Genomic DNA, 21,757 nt, shown 5'->3' with positions numbered 1-21,757 from the left:
GAATGTTAATGGACATCCAGGCTCTAAGAGCAAAATGGCCTTTGGAATATACCAAAGGCATCTTCAGACAGCAAACCGGGCCAATTCTTCACATAATTGAAATGAGAGCTCTGCCAAGGAGCAGTACTGTAAACTCCCAATAAAGGCCAAGGGCACCAGCAGCAGTAAGCTCCGTGGTGATGTGTAAGCAGATAGATCTGGCTGCTTGACAGTCCATTTGAAGAGTATGCAAGATCCGAGCTTGCCTGATGTTGGGGGCATGCAGGGGGAGACTAGCTTCAGTGACAGGGAGCACCATGCAGGACCAGACTGGTTCTGGCCTTCCCTCCTCCTATCCACCACCAGGCGGCTGCTAAGCATTATGTAGTTTCTGAACTCCAACACAAGCATTTCAAGTCTGACTCTGGATCTCTCCTCTAGCTGGTAGCAGGTATCTATCACAAGGGAACACAATACATCTGAATGAATGCCAGTTATTTTTGTTCCTGATGTCTTGCACCGATTCCCCCAGTGTGCAGGTGTCTGTGCTTGGAAGTGCCTGGTGAAAGCACAAGGGTTTTTTTCTCCACCCAGGAGACTTCTTGGCACACCACTGCCCCAGCGACCCTCCATGTTTTCCAACAACAGCTGAACAGAGCACAGAAATCAAGTGCAAGGGATTTTTTTTTTTTTATGGAAAAGAAACTAAAACAAAACCATCAAAGAAAAAGCACATCGAGAAATGCTATACCAAAAGAATACCCTTGTTTTGCACTGGCCTTTGCAGTTTGAGACATCACCATGCACTGTGCTGTCTCATGCACACCTCCTCCAGCCTCACCTTCTTCTGCAGAACCCCTGACATTATCCCAGCAGCCTTCTAGCCATGTGCTAGTTAAGACTCCCTAAGAGAGGGAGTCCAGCTACCACAGTGGGTCAGTGGAGACTTACTTTTCAGTACTGCCACTGATCCCATCCATATCGGCATTCTATTGCACAGTGTTTTGGCAAATGTATTAATGTTTGTCAAGAGGCAAAAGCTACAACGAGAAGAGAGACTGCCTTCTTTCCCATGCAGTTTGTTCCCATGGAGTTAACACTGTTTCTGTCAAGTTTGCTGCTCTTCCGCTTCTGTACTATCCAGGTTAGGACTTCTGAGCCAGCAAGGTTGTTAATTTAATCTTCCCATCCATAGAGGCAGTGAGGCAGGTCCCACAGTCCATGGCTGTGCTCCAATCCACTGTGACAACAGGAGCTCGGTGTCCTCCCAGGGAAAGACAGCTCTCCAGGACCTTTTCCTCACCATTTAACTGAAATAAGGAAAGCACAAGATTTTTAAGGAGGAAAATTTCTGTAGTGGGGGCAGTGCACCTGCAGAAGTCAAAGCCTGCTATAGACTCCATATCCCTATAAGCATACATAACTAAGCATAAAATCAGAGATGTTGAGTTGTATGTAGCACACATAAATTTCCAGTCTCATGACAGAAGCACATGTTCTCAAGCAGCTCAGCTTCTAACATCACCCGAGCTGCTGTAATTGCACATGGCAGGCTAAGACTACTCACTGACGAGGAGCATGTAAGCCTAAGATAAGGCTCACATTAGCATGGGTGCTCTGAATGCCCCAGATGCAAAGTAAATTCCTTCTGATCTGCCTTGCAATAGCTTATACTGATGGCTATTGACTCAAGAGGAGGCAGGCAAGGGGCTATCAGTAACCACCTAGTTACTGCAGCACAGAAATTTGGGTATTTGAAGCCATTCAGCTTTACCCTTCATTTCATTTTAGTACACAGTAAGAGGAGAGAATCAGGCTGGGACTAACATAGCATCAGCAAGCACACAAGGCAGATTAAAAACGAGCATCAGACAACAATTACACATTTTGCATTGAACTGGCATGCATCAATACATTTAAAAAAAACAAAACTTTGTCCTAGGCACTTGGGCACTAAGAAAAACTGCTGCAGCTAAGCTTTAAGAACACAAGGAGCATACCTACTCCAGCTATATGCAGAGGGCCAAATGCTTACAGAGTTCAAACACCTCCTAAACACCACACACTGCTAAAATGCATGTTGTATGAAACTGAGCAGCAACTTTCACAGAGCAGGGATAGACAGGTCCTGCTTGAGACCTTCCAGTGGCTGCTGTTGCAGCCTTGTAACAAAAGCTTGTATGAATGCTTGAGAGTACTCCCCATCACTTCTCAGACTTACCTTAAAAATTACTCCTCCAGTAGAAGAGCATGTCAACATATAGCTACCCTCGGAGTCAAAAGCAAAAAGCCTCCCTCGTGGGAATTGGACTTGCTTGTAGCCACTGTACCCGGACAGAACAAAAGGACCTGTAGCTTCGCTGGGAAGATCATACTCTGACACCTTCAAACCACTTTTGTGAATATTCCACTGAATAAACTAGAATGACAAAAAGATGACAAAAGCCCATAGTATAATTCACTGGGATGACAGTAGAGAGGCCATTTGACATTAAGCAAAACAGCTATTCCTCACAAACAGAAGGTGGCATTCAACATCTGTGTAAGAGGCTATATTTATAAAACAGGCTGCAAAGGCTGTAAGGAGTGCCTGCTATCCATGCAAACATATGTCCTGCCTTCCACTAGCACTGCTGCCTATGTATCCTTCTACATTTCATGCAGGATCCCAGTGAGAAATTCACTCTAACTCTCACCAGCCAAGGACCCACACCTTCAGGCAGGTGGCTCCCTCCCTCCCCAAGCCACACCTGTATGTATGGCTGAAGACTGCAGAAATTGAAGCTTTTATTATAAAAAACAGGGAGCTGCTGACAAGGAATTCATGCTAAGTGGTCAAGGATCTGCTCCCTGGCGAAACAGATCTCAAATGCGGTGATCTCGGGGGCACAGAAATGTCACCTTTGCATGGATCCCCTAAGAAGGGGATGTCATCAGCAGTAGGATTTGCAGACAAGGTCCAAGACAGCTCTAGTTCTTAATACTCCTTCCAGCCACTCTTTGCAGAGACTGCATGGAGGAGGGTGGTGCTGCACACCTAAGATTACAGTCAGCAGCCTGCAGATCCTCCAGATTCTGAGGGTATTTTTACTCCTATCCCCACCATATGGAGAAGACCCCAGAAAGGATAACACTGACAGCTGACCAGTAGACTGTCACCCAGAGCCTACCTTGCCATCCTCCCCTATGCTGTAGACCGTGTTCTCATCACAGCTGAACTCAACAGAGTATACTTCCCCGTCATGTGCCGTCCAACTCATGGCACACTCGTGCTGCTGCATATCTGAGGGGAGAAACAGTACTGAACACTTCTTGTACTTGCACAGAGCTGAGGTCGAGAGAGGCCCTTCACATTTGTAAGGTCTCTGTCCCAGCCCTCTAAACCAGCCTGGGGGAGACCAATCCAACCCCAGTACCCTGTGCTTATTCTCCAGCATGTGGCTTTTACATGGGCCACAGAAATCATTGCCTTTAACTAGTCACCTCTTCCTCCAGCTTTACAGGGTTGCTCACATGCTCACTGTCAACTGCAGGCATTCTGTTTCCAAACTGCCACCTGTTTTCTTCCCCTCCCATTGCCATCCTGTCCGGCCTCACAGCTGCTGCCAGTTCTGTCTTCCCACAGACCTGGGATCTGGGCCAGAAGCAGATCCCTCATCCACAGAAGAGGGAGGCCCAAACTGTCTTTATCACAAGGACAGGCTGAAAAGGGCAAAACCTGAGAAAGAGAAATTGCTCAGGGAAGGACCGACGTGAAGATCTTGCCTTCAACTGGAACATCACACATAAATGCCTTTCCTCAAGACTCAGCCTCTGATACTGGTACTACTATATGGCAGAGCCAAGACTGCATGGCTCAAGGGCAAGTAAACTCTCTCCTCAGCAGGAGGGAAACAACAAATCCAGCAGCACTACCAGTGTCACCTGTCAATGTGCCCCAGAGAAAGTTTATGTCAATTCACTCCTGAGAGCTGTTTTCTCTCCTCAACAGCTTCCACCTTGATGTTCAAGCATGTCCCACAGCTGCCTCCCTACTTGCAGAAGAAAGGCTCTGGGGGCAGCCAGCTGGGGATACCGAGGGGCCACCTCACTGCCTCGTTTCATAGAATTGTTCAGGTTGGAAAAGACCTTTAGGGTCATCAAGTCCAACTGTTAATCTAGCACTGCCAAGGCCACCACTAAACTATGTCCAGAAGCACCACATCTACAGATCTTCTAAATACGTCCAGGGATGGCAATTCAACCACTTCCCTGGGCAGCCTGTTCCAGTGCTTAAAAACCCTTTCAGTGAATAAATTTTTCCTAATAGCCAATCTAAACCTCCCCTGGTGAAACTTGAGGCCATTTCCTCTTGTCCTATCACTTGTTACTTAGGAAAAAAGAGACCAACACCCACCTTGCTACAACCTCCTTTCAGGTAGGTTTAGGAAGTGATAAGGTCTCCCCTCAGCCTTCTTTTCTCCAGACCAAACAACCCCAGTTCCCTCAGCCTCTCCTAACAGGATGTTCTCTAGACCCTTCACCAGCTTTGCTGCACTTCCCTGGACATGCTCCAGCACCTCAACACCTTTCTTGTAGTGAGGGGCCCAAAACGGAACATGGTATTTGAGGCGTGGCCTCACCAGTGCTGAGTATGAGGGGACAGTCACTGCCCCTGTCCTGCTGGCCACACTATTTCTGATACAAGTCAGGATGCTATTGGTCATCTTGGCCGCCTGGGCACACTGCCAGCTCATATTCAGCTATTGGTCAATACCCCTAATCCTTTTCCATCATACCAAAGAGACGAACAATCCCATCCGCAGCCCCAGTGACCAGCAGGTTGCCATTGTGGTTGAACGCTGTGCAGTTAATAGCAATGGGCTCAGGCTCCAGGGAGAACTGCAGCTGGAAGGGAAAGTCTGCATTAATGCAAAGAAATGGAGCTAGGGGTGTTAAGGAGCTGATCTCCAGGGGAGGGAGTAAAGACTGTATCTAGTAGCAAGAATTCCAGTTTGAAGCCCTACATGTCTCATGACTACAGACTTCAAGGTTGGCAGCTGCATTTTACTGTGACACCGAACCAACGATTCACCTCAGCCAAGCCACAGCTTTCTTGGCCATGGCCTCAAGGCTGCAAAACCAGCTTCTGGCAGGCATTAGCTTGAGTATGTTGCTTTCTCCTGTACGTCAGGGATAGTATTTCTTAAGGGTAGAGGTGAGAGATAGGATGAAGATTCCCTGCCAGAATCTGACCCATCTAAATCAAAACAATGGTGAAGATGACGTGAGATGAAACCTCTGAAAGTAGCACTTCATTTAGAAACAGGGAGGGCAGGGGAAATGGCAGCAAAAAAAAAACCTTCAATGGAGCACAACTGGAGAAAGCCTCAGCAAAGCATCATTCAATCCACCTGGAACATTTCCAGTCACAAACTCTGCAGGCAGGATAGAAACAAGGCTATGGACTACTTTGAAGAATACCTCAAAAAAACCAACACACCAATAAAACAAAAAAAACACCCAAACCCAGAAGCTACTTACATTATTAATTTTTATCCTGTATGTGATAAAGGAGACAGGAGGGAGGGGGGGGGAAGGGGTATTGAAAAGAAAGTCAGCATAATTTGGAAAGAGGGCTCCTACACATTGAAATAGAAGACATTCATTCTCAGCAAGCAGACCAAGAAAGAAAAGAAACCCAGCAAGTACCTGCTGCTTCATCGTTTTAGTGTCCCACAGTAGCAGCTTCCCAGGAACTTGGTTCATGCTTTTTCCCCCAGAGCTGACTGCTGAAAAGTCCACGTGGGAGATGGGGCTCTGGGCTGCCGCAGAACAGACAAAGGAGGCACCACTTGGGCTGCAGGCAAGCGAGAGGATCCTGTAACACAGTAAGCAGTCTGAATTACCTCTGTCCGGCACATGCCTCAAGCCCAACACTCAACTACAAGTTCTCCCATTAAGACCCTGCAAGACAGGGTGCACTGTGAAGGAGGGCAGGATTTGCGTTCTTCGACAGATTTTGAGCACCTCCTGTTTAAAGGAGCAGTTTTATGCTACTCAGACAGGGACTGCCATTTGGATGAAGGCTATAGTCCTGCAGTTGCAGGAAAGCAACAGGAACATGTAAACTTCACCTACCTTTTCATAATCAAACCCAACAACATTTATATTTATATATAAAAATCAGTATTCTAGAGTTACCTGGGCATGTCTTCATCAATGCTGATCTCACAGAGATTCTTCTTTGCTTCTGTGTCATAAAGACGAACTGTCCCGACCCCACTGCCAAGCAATAGCTTGAAACCAGCAAGGAGGAGACGGAAGGAGGGTGAGTGATGAGTACAATGATGCTGTCCAACAACCACTAACACCACAGAGTAAAATTTTTTCTATTTATGCATTCCAATTAAACATCACTCCATTAGGGTACATCCTTGTCTTTCTGCGTGTATCTCACAGATTATGACTACCCCAGAGCCACAGAAGTCAAAGTAAAATCATCGCTTTCCAGTCAGAAAAGGATCTGATAGGCTCCAAGGTGGAATAAAAGCCACTTCCTAGAGTATAGCTCAACATATATATGTGCAGTCTCAATATCTAGAGAAGCAAGAATTAACAGCCTAAGTTTAAGAAAAAATTAAGTAGGAGTCACCTCCTCTTATCCAGAAGAGAATGAAGTCATCCAGAAGGGCTCACACATGCTTTATCAGTGGTGCTACAATTCAAATAAAAGTAAAAGCATGGTGGGATGCATTATCAAAGAAAAAGCAGCAAGCCAGATCCTTTTCACTTCAGAGCCCAATTTGCTGCTGAATCCCCATGTATTTCAGAAAGAAGAACCTTTCTATCAGCAAGCAGGAAATAAATTCCACAAAGCAGAAGCAGCATCAGAACATCTACACAGATAACTTCCTTTCTAAGAGCAAAGGAAAGAGACAAGCTGTAGCACCAGCTCTTCACAGATAGCATTTTGGGGTTGGCAGCAACACATCGTCAGTGCCAGAACATGAACGTTATTCCCTCAGTTGCAGGCCTGCCTTTTCACACAGCCCTGTCTCTCCACCAAGAGAGGGCATGAAACACTAGGAATAGTTCCAGGACTCAGAATACATATAATTCAAGGCTCCTCTCTAGTTACAGAGCTAGAGAATAAGTGCTATAGGAAACATTTAAACTGTTATGATATTTAAACAAGCCTTGAGCTACTTATGCACACAGCAACCCCCCAACTCGTCAGGCACCAATACAAAACTGGCTATGGAGCCCTTTTCACACCTGCACAAGTAGAATGTCAACACCACACCCCTGCTCCTCCTTCTCTGCTTCTGGCTCAGGCTACAAGTAAAGCTCCACAGCTTCCTGCTGGACGGTTCCCACAGGCTGTTGTATCAGGAGGCCTCTGCCTGCCTGCCTTTACAAGCAGCTACCTGCTCTGCCTGAAGAGAGGCACTTCTGCTAAAGGAGCTACTTCTATCCTGTAACTGTACCAGCACTGCACCTTGAGAACTTCTGACTCAAGGCAACCAGTGGTGAATTTCTTGCTCAATACACAGAGCACACTCCCCACTTTTTCTTAGACCCTACGGGCTTCATTTCCCCAGGTCCCACTAAAGAGGAAACAAACTGTTGCCCTGATCTTTTCCACAATGCAGCTATCATGAAGTTCACACACACCACACAGCAACACAACCCCAAATATCTGCTGTGATGCTCGAGTCTCCACACACAGACTACTCACCAGCCGATCACGCTTGGTTGCCCATTCCAGAGACAGCAATGGAGATTTGGAAATGGATGAAGCTTTAGTTTGCATTATAGGGTTGAAAGACCAAACTTTGATAACCCCATCCACATCCAAGCTGGCCACCCTCCGTCCAGAACAATCAACCCTATGTGCAGAAAAAAAACCAATTGAAATGTGCAGAAATTGAAACCAATTGGGTTCATCAGTTCTCAGATGCAAGTAGATACCCCAGTAATTCTTCCTCTCCTGGCCACACACCAATTCCTTCTGCAGGAATCAACTTCCTTGCACTGCTTCCTGTTCAGTCCACAGTAACTTGCACAATGAAGCACACCAAGTTCCACATACAAAGCATAATGCCCTTAAGCAATACCATTCTGCTTTCCCAGGGATTTTCTTCCTGGCTGGCATCTCCAGTCAGTCACAAAAATCTGTCTGTTCCCACTGCACAAGCTACAGGCTATTTTCAGTCACACCAGGTAAACTGCCCTACAACTGAGAGTACATGCACGATGTCCTGGACAGAAGAGAGGCTGGGAGAAAGAGGTCAGACACAGCTGGTCCTCTACAGATGCTTCTGTGAGAAAGCCCTCTTCTTCCAGTCCATTACCTGCAGTACATGATTGATGAATGGTGCTCCCCATACTCCTCCTGGCTCAGGACAATGAAAGGCTGCTCCTGCCGGACCCCCACAGCCTCTGCACTGCTGCCAGGCATCCTGGTTGAAGTCTCCGTTTGCTCAGCATGCAGCTCTGAGCACAGCTCTGTCTCAGCTGCACTAGTATCTATTTTCTTCTCAGCACTTTGGCCCTGAAAGAAGAAATCCTGTGTGAAATACAAGAAAGCAGAACCTCCAGATCAAGCTCTTCAGCCACCCCAGCCCACTGGGAGAAAAAAAAAAATCCAAGGAGCTGCACTGACACAAAAGCATTGTCTGCTCAACACCCCTTCCGCCAGGGACCTTTCTGAGCACAAAGATACCAAGCTGCACAATTGCACCATTTAATATGGCCTCCTTGGTTGTAGAGTCCCTTATATCCCCCTCCACATGCTCAGCCGCACGCTTTCCTGGAAGAATTAAAGGAACCACAACATCTGTTTGGCATACCTCAGCTGGTATCAGAGGCCCATTTTGATGCCATTAGAGCACAGCTTCACAAACAAACATATTTCAAGGAATTCTTGCATTCAGCAATATAAGTTACATCCATGTAATACGCAGTTCAGTAAACCTGCACAAAAGCTCTTGTTGGATGGTGAGCCCCAGGCATAGATTATCCTCATCTGCCAAAGATTTAGTCTGTGCACACTGGGGCAACCACTGCAGCCAACTGATTGATAACAGTAGAGTTGGCACAAGAGTCCAAAAGCTTAAAACCCAATTTGACAGGGCAGAGAGAACAAGTTGAGTTTTATGAGGTGAAGGTATCTGAATGAGAAAAGATTTGCACTGCAGCAAACAGCAGTGTTTGAAAGCAGCTTAGTCTTCCATTGCCACGGGAAGCTGAACAAGAAGCAGACACAGCACATAATGCAAAGCACTTGACACTGTACCACGACATCCTTCCCTCTAAACTGGAGAGACATGAATTTGATGAATGGACCACTTGGCAGATAAGGAATTGTCTGGATGGTCACACTCAATGAGTTGTGGTCAACAGCCAGCGGTGAGTGGTATTCCTCAGGGGTCGGTACTGGGACCAGCACTATTTAACACCTTTATCAGCAACATGGATGGTAGGATCAAGTACACTCTCAGCAGGTCTGCTGACCACACCAAGCTGTGTGGTGCAGGCAACACACTGGAGAGAAGAGATGCCATCCAGAGGGACCTCAGCAGGCTTGAGAGGTGAGCCTGTGCAAACCCAATGAAGTTCAACAAGGCCAAGTGCAAGGTCCTGCACAAGGGTCAGGGCAATCCCAAGCACAAATACAGGCTGGGCAGAGAATGAATCAAGAGCCGCCCTGAGGAGAAAGGCTTGGAGATGTTGGTGGACAAGAAGCTCAACATGACCTGGCAATGCGTGCTTGCAGCCCAGAAAGCCAACGATATCCTGGGCTGCATCAAAAGAAGCATGACCAGCAGGTTGAAGGAGGCAATTCTCTCCCTCTACCCTGTTCTCAGGAGACCCCACCTGGAGTACTGCATTCAGCTCTGGGGCTCCCAACCAAAGGCGGCCATGGACCTGTTGGAACATGTCCAGAGGAGGGCCATGAAAACAATCAGAGGGCTGGAGCACCTTCCTGTGAAGACAGGCTGAGAGAACTGTGGTTATTTACCTAGAAGGAAACACTCCAGGGAGACCTTACAGCAGCCTTCTAGTACCTGAAGGGAGTGTACAAGAAAGTTGGAGAGGGACTTTTTACAGAGGCACATAGCAAGAGGACAAGGGTATGAAATGTCCTTAAATTGAAACAGGGTAGATTTAGATTAGATATTTAGATAAAGAATAAATTCTTTACTGTAAGGGTGTGGGACACAGGAATAGGTTGCTCAGAGAAGCTGTGGATGTCCCATCCATGAAAGTGTTCAAGGCCAGGTGGGATGGGGTTTTGAGCAACCTGGTCTAGTGGAAGCTGCTCCTGCCCACAGCAGAGGGGTTGGAACTATATGACCTTTAAGGTTCCTTCCAACCCAAACCATTCTGTGATAAGCTAGTAAAACATCTGCAAGCATTCCTTTGCTAAACCATCCTCTAAAGATTAAATGCTCCAAAACTGTTTTGAAACCCTGTTCCCTAACACATCCTTGCATTATTTATAGTAGCTTCACATCTTGAGCAATGGGTCAAACACTGGATAATGAAATAATCTGAAATCACAAAGCCAGAAAAGATTGGGAAATAAATCCAAGAATGCCCCTCTGTGTTATTTTATGTGGAGAGATAACAACCAATGAATGACAGTCATGTGAAAAAAAGTGCTGCCACCTTTCAGTTTCCTTTTTGCTCACACACATTGAGAGCAAAGCTAAATACTATCAACTTCAAACACTGCCTTAACCTGGAACGTCACAAAACAAGGGAAGTCAAAGGATACTTAGGGGAAGCTGGGCTTTGCAATTTTCTGACCAACGTTTAATTAAGAAGTGTTTTAGATAGCCTTGAATGCTCACTGGTGTACTATGAGAGAACTTTTCTTCATGGCTATCTCCTCTGTAAAGCAGTGCTCCCCACCACAGAACAGCCATATCTACTGGCTATTAGGCAACAGTCGCTCTGCACCATTTCTCCCCCAAGGGAGTGCCTGAGATGCTGCCATCGTTCCTCCTGCACTGTTATCCTTTGACCACATGCCTGCTGAAAGCCAAACAATATACAGGTGAACAGAACTGCCCTTCAGCAGTTAAAATTGAGGACACAGTTTTATTTCATTAGATTAGAAAGAACAGTACACCCCCCAGGCAGAACTGCACTATACAGTACAAAAGAACTCCAAAAAGCAAACATCACTCCTATCCAGAAAAACTTTCTATCAACTTCTTCTGTCCCACAGAGAGCCTGCACAAACCGGCATTAAGAACCCACAGAAGAGAACTCACTTGAGCAGAATGGGTCAGCCAAGCCCTTTGCCACTAAGGAATGGGGATTATAACACAGTATGTGAACAAAACCATTAAGCCAGATAAAACATACGCCCTCCACAACCAGGCTGTTGAAAAGATCATGACAAAAGACAACTCTTCTTCCATTTGAAATGTCAATACTGATTCCCTTCTAGGGACACAGAACCTTTGATACAGAATGATCTGAGTAGCAACTCAGAAGTGTAACAGGAACACTTGCACTTGTCCACATAGTACAAACTACAAAAACCCTGTAGCCCTCCACTTCCCAGCCCTGCGGCGTTGCCTGGTACCTGAAAGGTCCCTTTGGAAAGCAGTTCCTTCCTTTCTTTCCCATGCTCTTGCAAGCGCTTCTGCCGCTGCTGCAGGGAACTTGACTCGCCTGCTAACCCACTGAAGTGGCTCTTCCCATCCTTACAGCTCACTGTTCCTTCTTTTCCTTTGGCACTCTAGAAGGCAGAGGAATGATTTGGCAAAGTTACACTTGTGCTAGGCTGCAGAACAAAAAGCAAAAGAGGCAGCAAAGAAATCAAGCACCTGCAAGGCCTCCACAAGACCCCATATAACAGCAGCTGTTCTTGTGCTGCATTCAGGCCCAGCATAAACTTGCAAGGAAGGAAAGGACACTTCATTTTTTCAGGTGGAAGCAAAAGCTTAAAGCAGTGCTGTGCTGCAAATTAACTCCTTGGATACTGAGCACCTTTCAATAAAAACAGTGGAGAATTACCTGGTGATTTGTTGGTTCTTTCTTCCCTAGCAGCATACTGCCAGTCTGCATTGGAGAAGCCCCACTTGGATGGGCTGGTCTGGAAGGGCCCTTTTTACTTTGTGAGAGAAAAGAGGACAGAAAGCCTCCCCGGGACTGAAGAGAATGCGCAGTACTCCTCTGACTGCAGGTCATATCACTAATTAAAAAATAAAGAACAAAAAAAACAACCAAAACAGAACAAAAACCCCAAAACAAACAAACCACACCAAACAGAATATGAAATTGTAGCCAGACAGCCTGATCAAAGACCACCCAACAAGCAAAGTGCCAGCTGTATGAACCACTAGAGGACAGATGTCCCTTTCCAAGCCAATGGACTGCTATGCATTTAAAAAAAAAAGTTTCAAAACATCCTGTTAGTGCCTAGAGCAGATCATAATTACTACAACCAAAGCTCACTTCTCAGAGATGCCATTGAAACAGCGGGCTCAACTGTTGCTGAATCTCCTGTAAAACCACCTCAAACCGCTTCCACTCCATCTGGTTAGTTTAGAAAGACCCAAAGGGAAAGGCAGATTTCTAAAGAACCTATTCAGCTGGGATTCCACTTCTAAGCATAAAACAGACCTACTTTGAAATGCATTCAGTATCCAGTGTTTTACTGAATATCTTTAGATATTCAGCAAGTCATGTTCAGCAATTTCAAAGCACAGGCCCTCAAGCATCTCAAAAACTAGACCCAAAGTAAGAAAGTTTAGGTCCATTTCTATGATTACACACACCTCCCTTCTCAGCCCACAACAACAAGAGCAGCAGCTGCTTCCCAGAAGGTAACTGTCTGACCTCACTCCGCTACAGCTTCCTCAGAGCAGAGCAGCACCCAGGAGAAGGGGAATACAAGCATCTTCACTGTGTCCATCCTCTCTTCTAGGAAGGAATTATTCTACCCAAGTTGGGCTTTGGGTTCAGCACACATGGAAAAAGCAATCAGAACTGGCCCCTAGACTAAAAGACAAAGTTGTGCACACAAGAAATGCCACTTCTTAGGCAAGTTTTTCTAATACAAATTGACAAAAATTAATATGGGAATAAATTATCCTATCCTTCATGTCATTGTCCCCCATGTGTGCAGATAAACATCAGGGCTTTCCACACAGAGTAGTTAAAAAAAAATCTCAAATTAAACTCTTGTAGCCGGTCCTGTGCAGAGTGTACAGTGCAGTTATCAAGACAGTTCAGACACTAGTCTATCAGACAATTTTTAGATTAAAACAAAGACTTTGTGTGTGGCCTCTGCCACAACTTCTATTTGTCACTGTCAGCAGGATAATTTGATCAACCCCCCTCTGTCTGAATAGGACTGAAAGAAGCACATGAGAAAGTCAAAGCCCCAGTAGTATTAATACCTTGCGGCTAAGCTACATTTGCTTTCAGATCCTTTTAAAGAAAGAAAACATCTCAACACCATAATGAATTCAAACACAGACTTTCTTTTCATGACTGTGTACCGGGGGAGGGAAAAAAAAAGTTTAACAATTAAACAAGCCGTATCACTGTGTATGTTGCCCAATTTCCACAGATAGGAATACAATGGATGTAACCATAAAACACCCTTTAACTGCAACAAGTTTATAGGGAATTCTCTGCATAACTGAGCCTCACAGAAAAAAACCCTTCCTTTTCCCCCAGCTATGCAAAAGCAGGAAAGCATCTCTGCATAAGAATGACCCTTTTGGGTCACACAGAAAGAATGTTTTCAAAACACAGGGCACTCACCTACTGCACCACAGACACTAAAGTAAATAGGAACCAAGAGTCAATCCACTTCAGTTGAGCAGTACTGCAGGGTATTGCACTGCTACTAGTGCCCTGACTGCCCAGAACACCTTGGTGTAATGCTGAGAGGAGAGCAGAATCACTTCCATGTGTACTTGGGCTCTCACTGACTGGCAAAAATCTGTCTACCAAATGGCAGGAGAGATGCCCATCATGAATACCCCCGTTAAACCCACTTAGGTCACCAGAATTTCTGCCTGGATGTCTTTCTGCATTGATTCCTGGCAAAGGGGACAAGTAAATAACCCTCCAGGAGCCTTCCTGACCCAATAAAAGCAGCAGAGCCTGTCCCCACCTCCTCCCCTGCAGGCACTTACAGCTCAGAGTCCCCTAGCCGATCCATGTTGGCCACATATGCAGGTAACTTGTGATGCACAACTGCTTGTTCCACCTGAAATTCCTCTTTCTTCATGCGAGAGGATTCAGCCTGCAAAGCAAACAACTACGGGAGAAAAAGAGCAAAGTAAACAGAGGGTCACTGAGATTCACCTCCTTCCCACTTGCTGAAATGTTTACTCCTTTTATTCCAACAGCCCTAGAAGGGTGGTGAGGGAATAGTGTCACTCTGACTGGTTAAGCACCAAACTAGTCCAAGTAATCAAGACAATCAGTACTTTACACACATGAAACTGGAGCCTAAGGAAAACCCTTCACTCCTCTCCTTGGGCTGTTGCTGTAAGAACATTAATGGGGCTGGTAACTAGAGCTGGCCAGGGCAGAGCTGATCAGCCACCCCATGCGTGCAGTTCAAGGCCAAGGCAATGCATGTGACTGGCAGCAGTGATGTATGGGCACTGAGCCTAGAAGGTAATCTTCCCACGGCCAAGGGTTTGGTGAGCTGGCAGAGTGCACTGACGACAACACCATCAGGTCACCCCAAAACCCAGTTCCACACCATGCCCAGCTCCCTCCCAAGCATGACCAAGTGAGATTTATCTCCACATTGTGGAGAAAGATATTTTTCTTTCTTCCCTTTAGCAGAGAGGAACCTCAGGATGCAGCTTTCTGTGACAGATGTGGTTTATGCCTGTGACTCTTGTTCACATGAGTTGCTCAGGCTTTTCTGTTTCCATACATTCGTTTTTCAGATATAATTCTTTTTCCTTTTACCACAGTATTTAAGGAAAGAAGTTACAGGAAGAAAAAGGAGCTTTAGAAATCCAGTTTGCTATTTACATATTTGAATTGTTTCAACCGTGAAATGAGAATCACTACTTATTTTCAACTAGCATTGAGTTCAATATTTATTCACATCATTTTTTATTTAAACCTGTACTCTGTAGGTAGCTGCTTGCTTTTCTGACTTGAGCTGTTCTTCAAAAAGGAAAGTCCAATTTTAGTCTGCCTATTTGCCAGAGAAATCTTATCTAGTCTTTAAGCGATATCAATCAACACACCAAAACAGCTTTAATTTTACTAAAAGTACAGAATACAAAATTGGAGGAAATAAAGGAGCCTTGTTTCAAAAGATACCTTATCCTGCTGTTCCTATCCACTGACCATCTTTGCAGAATCCTCCTGTCAAAATCTGCCTGATCCACTGACTTCATACAGTACAGTGACAAACCTCACCTTTCATAAAAAAGCCTCCTTTTTGAAATCAATTATTCTATTTTACTTCCAACAGTTTTACTACAAATGAACAGCATTGATCAGCCACCAAAAGAGTTGAAACAGGAAGCACAACATACAATGTAACATTTTGTAACACAGGAGGTAAAACAACTTATTTTACTGAAGTAATCATGCCGTGAGAGCTTTTACTTGGTATGTTTGAGGAAGTGAAACTAAAGTAGTGCTTACATGAATAAGGCTTCCCACTTGCACATGATCATCCACATGTGATCCATAATTTAGAAAGTTCTTAAACTGCAGATTTCCAAAACCTCTCTCATAGGACATTATACTGGAAAGGGACTGACTCATGTTATTTATTCTTATACCATCTAAGCGTCTGCCCATGATACTGTCAAACACAAGACAAGGAGATGGGCAACATTTTGTCTGAACCAGTCAGACCTTCTTATGGTTTCCTGTAAGGTCTAGAGTTGAGAAAAAACATTCACAACTTTTCCATTAGTTGATCTAAATTGCTTTGGTGTATGCCAACCACGCTGAAGTGGCCATTTCAGAAGTAATGTTTTACTGCCTCTTTGCCTGTTTTTATTGCTCCACCAGCTAAAATCTGGAAGTGACTAAATACTATTCAGAAGTTTACATCCAAAGTCAGCTATATATGCCCTTAACCTGCCACTAGTTTCAGCTTCTCTTGACTTGCACAGTATCCAGCCACCTGTCAGACAGTACAGGGAGAAGGATCACCTCCAGTGGAGCGACAGCAATACTCTAAATAGACATTTTATATGATCACAACCCCAAGTTTGCTGGAGACAGTTGAAAGATAAACCAAAATAACAAAGGCCTTAGAGGAGAATCTGACTTGGAATAACTGCACTGAACAGTTACAGCTTTCTTGAATAGATGGAACCAATTTTACAAAAAACTTAGAGCCTCATACAGTCAGCAACTAAAGACTGACTTCAGTTCTGACCTTATGCCGCAATGATTCATTTTCTTCTTGTATGAGACTGCTCCTGAGACATTCAGCTTCAAAGTTCAAAATGACTGGAACTGGTGAGGAATGTTAAAGAAAACCAAGGCAAGAACTTGTATGCACCAGACTTAATTCTAAAAGTCAGCACTCCATACCAGCCACTTGCCTGTAAGACAGCAAAGCCGCTCAGCCCATACAACTAACAAGAAGTTATGTGCAAGGTCAGAAGACTAGTAACAGCTTAGTTACCTAAGCCAACTTTGTACTTTACCGTTGCACAAACTATCTGACATAAGACTTTGCAAGAATTTTTAAATCCTTCCTTTTTACATGACCAAAGTGGAGGACAAGACAAGTTATGTTACTGCATTAGTGTACACTAAAGACACAGTTCAAGATGATCTGTATTTCAGCTGCAGTGTAAACCTGTCTATCAGCAAACAAGGTCAGAACTCTGTAGTGGGGGACAAAAGCAGTTACTTCTGCCAGTGTTGAACTTTAGTAGGAAAGTGAGCTGTCCTTAGACAATGTTGTGAACATAGGTACCCGCAGAACAGTCTAGCAGGAGATGCTAGTTCAGTTATGGACTATGACCCAAGGTTGCATGCCTGTTTTGTACTATGCCAAGCAAAGAGGAAAAGCATTTCAGAACAAAATGCGCACTCCCAGTCACTTGCATAGTGACAAGTTACTATGGCTGAACAACCACAACTGTCCGCACCCAGGGAATATAATATATCAGATAATTGACCAATAATTATTCCAACATCCTCTGGTAAACACCAGCTTCCTATTAAGTCTTGGCTCCAAACCTGAAAGCAGCAAGCTCTGCAACATTATATTCTTGACACCACTGTTAATAGTAAGCATTTTACTAGTACCAGGGCAAGGGAGATTTAGCTATTAGTTGCAAAAAAGGATATGCATGCACTGAAACAAGACGCTCAGGAAGTTGTGCAGAGACACAATAAATGTATCTGCCCACTGGCGCGAGAAATAGGTGGCAAAGGTGGGGTTGGAGTCTGGGGCAGGGAGGAAGGGCAGGACAAACCAATCCTTCCACTCCGCCTGGTTCTGGAGCTCAGAGGCCTGCTTGAGGAAAAACTCCTGCGCCTTGTCATTGCGGCTGGTCTGAAATACAGCAAGAAGAAAAGGGCTCACGCTTTCATTAATGCCACCACGTGGGTTCTAGTAATATTTGCTCTCTGTTATGAACACACTAACAACTACTTTCATCACCCAACAGAGCACATGGTTAGAGTTAACAGATTCATCAGGGAACAAAAGCACCCCAAATACACCAGGAAAATGCATTTAATTTGACCTTCTTTCTACTCACCAGTCTTGTTTAAAGGCTGAGGCAAGTTAAACTAATCCCACTGATTTCCAGCTAAACCAGTGCAGTTTATGCACCAAAACATCAGCATTTACGTACAGGACCAAAGCAGACTTCAAATTATTCAAATCTACAGAAGACATAGCCTGAAAAGGTTTCCATCCGATACATTATTCGGGAACACAGGACAAGTATGCCCAAGGGCAAGTATAGGGCAAAACAAAACATGAGAAAACTCACTTCCAGAAATTTGCGTTAGATTTTCACTCCTCCAGCAGCACACATCATTAAAGATTTTCAGTCAGGGAACAGAATCAAGGAGGTAAGATAGCAAGAAATGAAACACAAAATCCTGACAGGTATCTGTCTACTGTTTGTCCGAGCCCTGCCTGTGTAACAGATTCCTTTGACTTTCCTGGTCAACAAGATACACTCTGCTCCATTTTAAACTCATTATTTTCTGTCCTATTCAAAGCAAACAAAACCCATTCACTTATTTTCTCTCCCACAATACCTTGTACAGATTTGAAGCCCACTTCTCCCCTCTCAAACTAAAACTCACCTCCACAAACTTCAAGTAATCTTTTTTTCTTCTGGACCCTCCAGCTCCCTTGAAGCTTTAACAACTGTGGTACCTCAAAGGAGTGGCTGAGTCCTGACAGCAGGTTAGAGTGGAAGGAACACAGACAATCCTGCCTGTTGATCCCCAACGCTGCAGTAACAGCTCTACTGCTGCCTGCTCCATCATTCCATATTCTACATTGGAGCAGTTGACTACTACCTGCATACAGGTGCTTGGGGCTTTCTTCCTGCTCATTTCTTCATACTCATGAAGACTGCTTTGAGCCCTGTTCTTGTCCTTCTCTGTTCTCATGGCAATACCCCACAAGGAGATGTTTACAAACCTCGTGTTCTTTCCCAGTATCCAAGTTATTAACAGAGGCTGAGCAGGACTAACATCTAGTCTGAGGGGGACCTGCCTTCATATCCTAGTATCTTGCTCCCAACTAACTGTATTTCTCATCTGAGCAACCCTATCCTGCTTACAAACTTGTCATGCAAGCCTGCATGAAATTCCTTACTACACTCCTGATACATGACACATCAACTGCTTGTCCCTTACCCACCAGGCCTGTCAGGGGTTCACAAGGATATTTTATTGCTCTGGTTTCAGAGACCCGGTTATTTTTAAAACAGAAGCTTAAAAAAACCAAACACTACCTGAATAGTATGGACAAGGTAGTATCGGAATAAGCTGGTTTTCAGCTTGTTCACTGTTGGCCGGTACACATCTTCCAAACGGCTGAAGAGGCGTCGGTCCAGGTAACTCCAATAATCCCGCAGGGCAGCCAGATCATAGCTCTGAACAAACTGCTGCAGCTGGTCCACTATCTTATCCACCTAAAGAAGGCAAAATGGGGAACACTACAGTCATGTGAGGGCTCTTCCAGCACAAGAGACATTCTGTAACTTAACACTGAGAAGCTTTAACTGCACAAATAATAACACAATCCAGCACTTATGCATTAGCTATTTTCCTAATCCTAGAAACACTCTGCATTTTGTATTAGCATTCTTCCACTCTGCAGCACCTTCCAAACAAAAAAAAATTTTAAAAAAGACATGAAAGAACATAGCCAAGCAGATTTTGACAAAAAGATGATATGCTGTTAAATGCAGTTGGTGGGGTTTTTTTGCATGTAAGCAAAACTTTCCACTTTTAAAAGAAGTCAGTTGATAACAGCAAAACAGGAATAACGTGATTAAATGTTCAAAACTCAACAGCAGCACCTGGAAAACTTATTTTTAGACTAAAAGGAAAAAATATTTAGCCAACAGAAAGAGGAAGAAAGAACCATTGTACTGCAGTCTTTGAAGTACCTTTAATAACATCCTCTACTAACAAGACGGGCATTAAAGTTTGAAACAGAAGGGGGTTTTGCCATTATGACTCTGAAAATCATTTCTGCAGTACCAATATGGCAGAACTGTGGTGTAGGAATAGTTTTTTTTTCTCTCATTGATTTCTGATGGCCAAGACAGGCATCAGGGGAAAAAAAAAGTTGGTAGTTTAATTTTCTCTAGGCTGCAAAGTTGTTCAAATATGTGGTTTGCTCCCCCTTATCAGCTAATATCTTAGGACATCATCCAGCTTCTGTCTCTGTGGCTCCTACAGATAAAAGGAACTGAAGTCTAAGTCTGTGACGCCAACAGTCCTTTCTTGGACAATACAATTTCAATTAAATCAACTGTTTTCCAACCTCTAAACATTAGCAAAGTGCTGAATTTTTTAAAAATAAAAGCAATATGCTTTATGAATTATGAAGGCAGTGCTTGTACTATTGTTAAAGGAAAATCTGACTGTTCAGAACACTACATTCAGTGCCCAGCACTGCTGCTACAGGAACGTGAAGCTCACACAAAGGGCTGAGACTGTATTTTTGAGGCTGTCAAATTCTGCACCAACTTTCACACATCTAGCAAGGTAGTTGGTGCTTAAGACATGTAAACTACAGCGCGGAGCTGTAAAGCCGCCAGATAAAAGTCTCACGGCTGAGAAAATATGCAGGCAAAGAGATGTCCTCCCGCCGCTGCCCACTCGAACGCGCGGCTGCTCCGTCCCCCTCGGCACGAAGCTGAGAAGCCCCCGCGCGTTACCGGGGGCCGAGGGTGCACAGGCGGCGGCCCGGGAAGGGTCGAGCAGGCCGCCGGCGCGGGACGGCTGCCCGGGAGCTGCGGCCCCCGGCTGGGAGCTCAGGCGAGGGGCTGGCACTCACCGCCGCTGCCCTGCACCGCCGACACTTCGTAGCCAAGCGGCGCAGAGCCTCCGAACAGCCAGAGCCCCCCGCCGGGCGGCCGCGCGTACATCGGCTGCGGCAGGGCCAGGTGGCGGCCCCCACCGCCGGGATGCGGAGGGTCCTGCCCGTGCGGCCGGCCGGGCCCCGGCGACCGACCCAGCCCGGGCAGCTGGGGGGCGGCCGTCCCTGAAGCGAGCTGCTTCCGCGGGAAGGCACGGGGGCTCGGAGCGCCGCTCCCAGAGCCGCCCCGCTCGCCCAGCCCCGGGAGCGGGTGCGCAGAGGGGCTCCCGCGGCCTGCCCGGGAACAGCGGCCTCCCCAAGGGCCACCCGCGGCCAGCCGGGAGCGGGGACGCGGCCACCACTCACCCGGAAGCCCTTCTCCCGGTCCGCCTTGATCTCCGCGTCCAGCTGCTTCAGGGCGGCGGTGAAGCCGCGGAACAGCAGATACTCCCGCACCAGCTCGTCCGTCCGCTCCGCCGCCGCCGCCATGGGAGCCCCGCGGCGCTGCCGGCTCCGCCCGCCCACGGCCGGGGGTAGGGGGAGCCCGGCCCGGCGGCGGCAGCAGAGCCGCAGCCCCCGGCGAACCTTGCCGCGCCCACCCGGCGCGAGGCGCGCCGGGGCTTGTAGTCCCCAACTAGCACATGCGCACGACCCGCCCGCCTTTTCCCGCCTCTTCGTTGCTACCCTCCCCGCCGGCGTCCGCTGCCCGCGTTTTTCCCGCCTCCTTATTGGCCGCCGCCGGGCACTGGAGGCGTTCCGATTGGCTCTCCGCCACGTGCGGCTCTTGTTGCTGAGCGCAGGCGGGCAGAAGCGCGGCGGCGGCCATGGAAGGGGCGGGTGCGGGCGCGGGCGCGGGCGCGGGCGTGGGCGCGGGCGTGGGCGTGGGCGTGGGCGTGTGCTCGGGCTCGGGCTCGGGCTCGGGCTCGGGCTCGGGCTCGGGCCGGGCGGGGTGAGGTCGATCGGGCGATCGGTCGATCCCCAGAGGTGTCCGGTGTGAGCAGCCACGGTCGGCCTCGAGCCGGCCTTTCCGCTCCCGGCAGCAGAAGAGACAGCAGGGCCAGGCGTCCTCTGTGCCGCGCTGGCGGTCGGTACTGGGGCAGGGGGCGTCGGTCCGTCGTGCGGCGGGTGCCTTGGACTTGGTCAGGCCGGTGGGGTGGCTGCAGCAGGCTCGGCTGGGCGTGGGCCTGGCCCTTTTGTGTATGTGTATGTCCGGTGGTGTTGCCTGCTCCGCTGTCACAGTTTAATTGGAAGAAA

The 21,757-nt window shown here is 46.6% G+C and overlaps 1 protein-coding gene across 1 annotated transcript; it reads right to left on the bottom strand.

Annotated features, from left to right (window-relative positions):
- Positions 1-645: 645 nt before the first annotated feature.
- Positions 646-21,128, bottom strand: WDR91 (WD repeat domain 91). Its single transcript, XM_055807167.1, has 15 exons — positions 20,870-21,128; positions 18,927-19,106; positions 17,294-17,500; positions 16,367-16,450; positions 14,133-14,257; positions 11,998-12,175; positions 11,564-11,719; positions 8,316-8,515; positions 7,700-7,850; positions 6,163-6,257; positions 5,671-5,839; positions 4,758-4,866; positions 3,150-3,262; positions 2,201-2,398; positions 646-1,289 (listed from the first exon to the last, which is right to left on the bottom strand). Exons 1-15 carry the CDS (start codon positions 20,990-20,992, stop codon positions 1,125-1,127), a joined length of 2,253 nt encoding a protein of 750 aa, XP_055663142.1. The 5' UTR covers positions 20,993-21,128; the 3' UTR covers positions 646-1,124.
- Positions 21,129-21,757: the final 629 nt, after the last annotated feature.

This window comes from Falco peregrinus, chromosome 6 (assembly GCF_023634155.1).
Source record: "Falco peregrinus isolate bFalPer1 chromosome 6, bFalPer1.pri, whole genome shotgun sequence".
NCBI lineage: Eukaryota > Metazoa > Chordata > Aves > Falconiformes > Falconidae > Falco > Falco peregrinus.
The sequence above is the reverse complement of the archived record's forward strand: the minus strand, read 5'-3'. Positions and strand labels throughout refer to the sequence as shown.

What these genes read in the sequence shown, in the direction of transcription:
- WDR91 (XM_055807167.1), bottom strand. Translation starts at nt 20,992, where the DNA reads ATGGCGGCGGCGGCGGAGCGGACGGACGAGCTGGTGCGGGAGTATCTG. An exon ending in ATGAATCATTGCGGCATAAG is followed by an intron (nt 14,258 to 16,366) that starts GTCAGAACTGAA and finishes TTTCTCCCGTAG; the next exon opens with TTGTTTGCTTTGCAGGCTGA. An exon ending in CGGCTAGGGGACTCTGAGCT is followed by an intron (nt 12,176 to 14,132) that starts GTAAGTGCCTGC and finishes TTTTTTAATTAG; the next exon opens with TGATATGACCTGCAGTCAGA.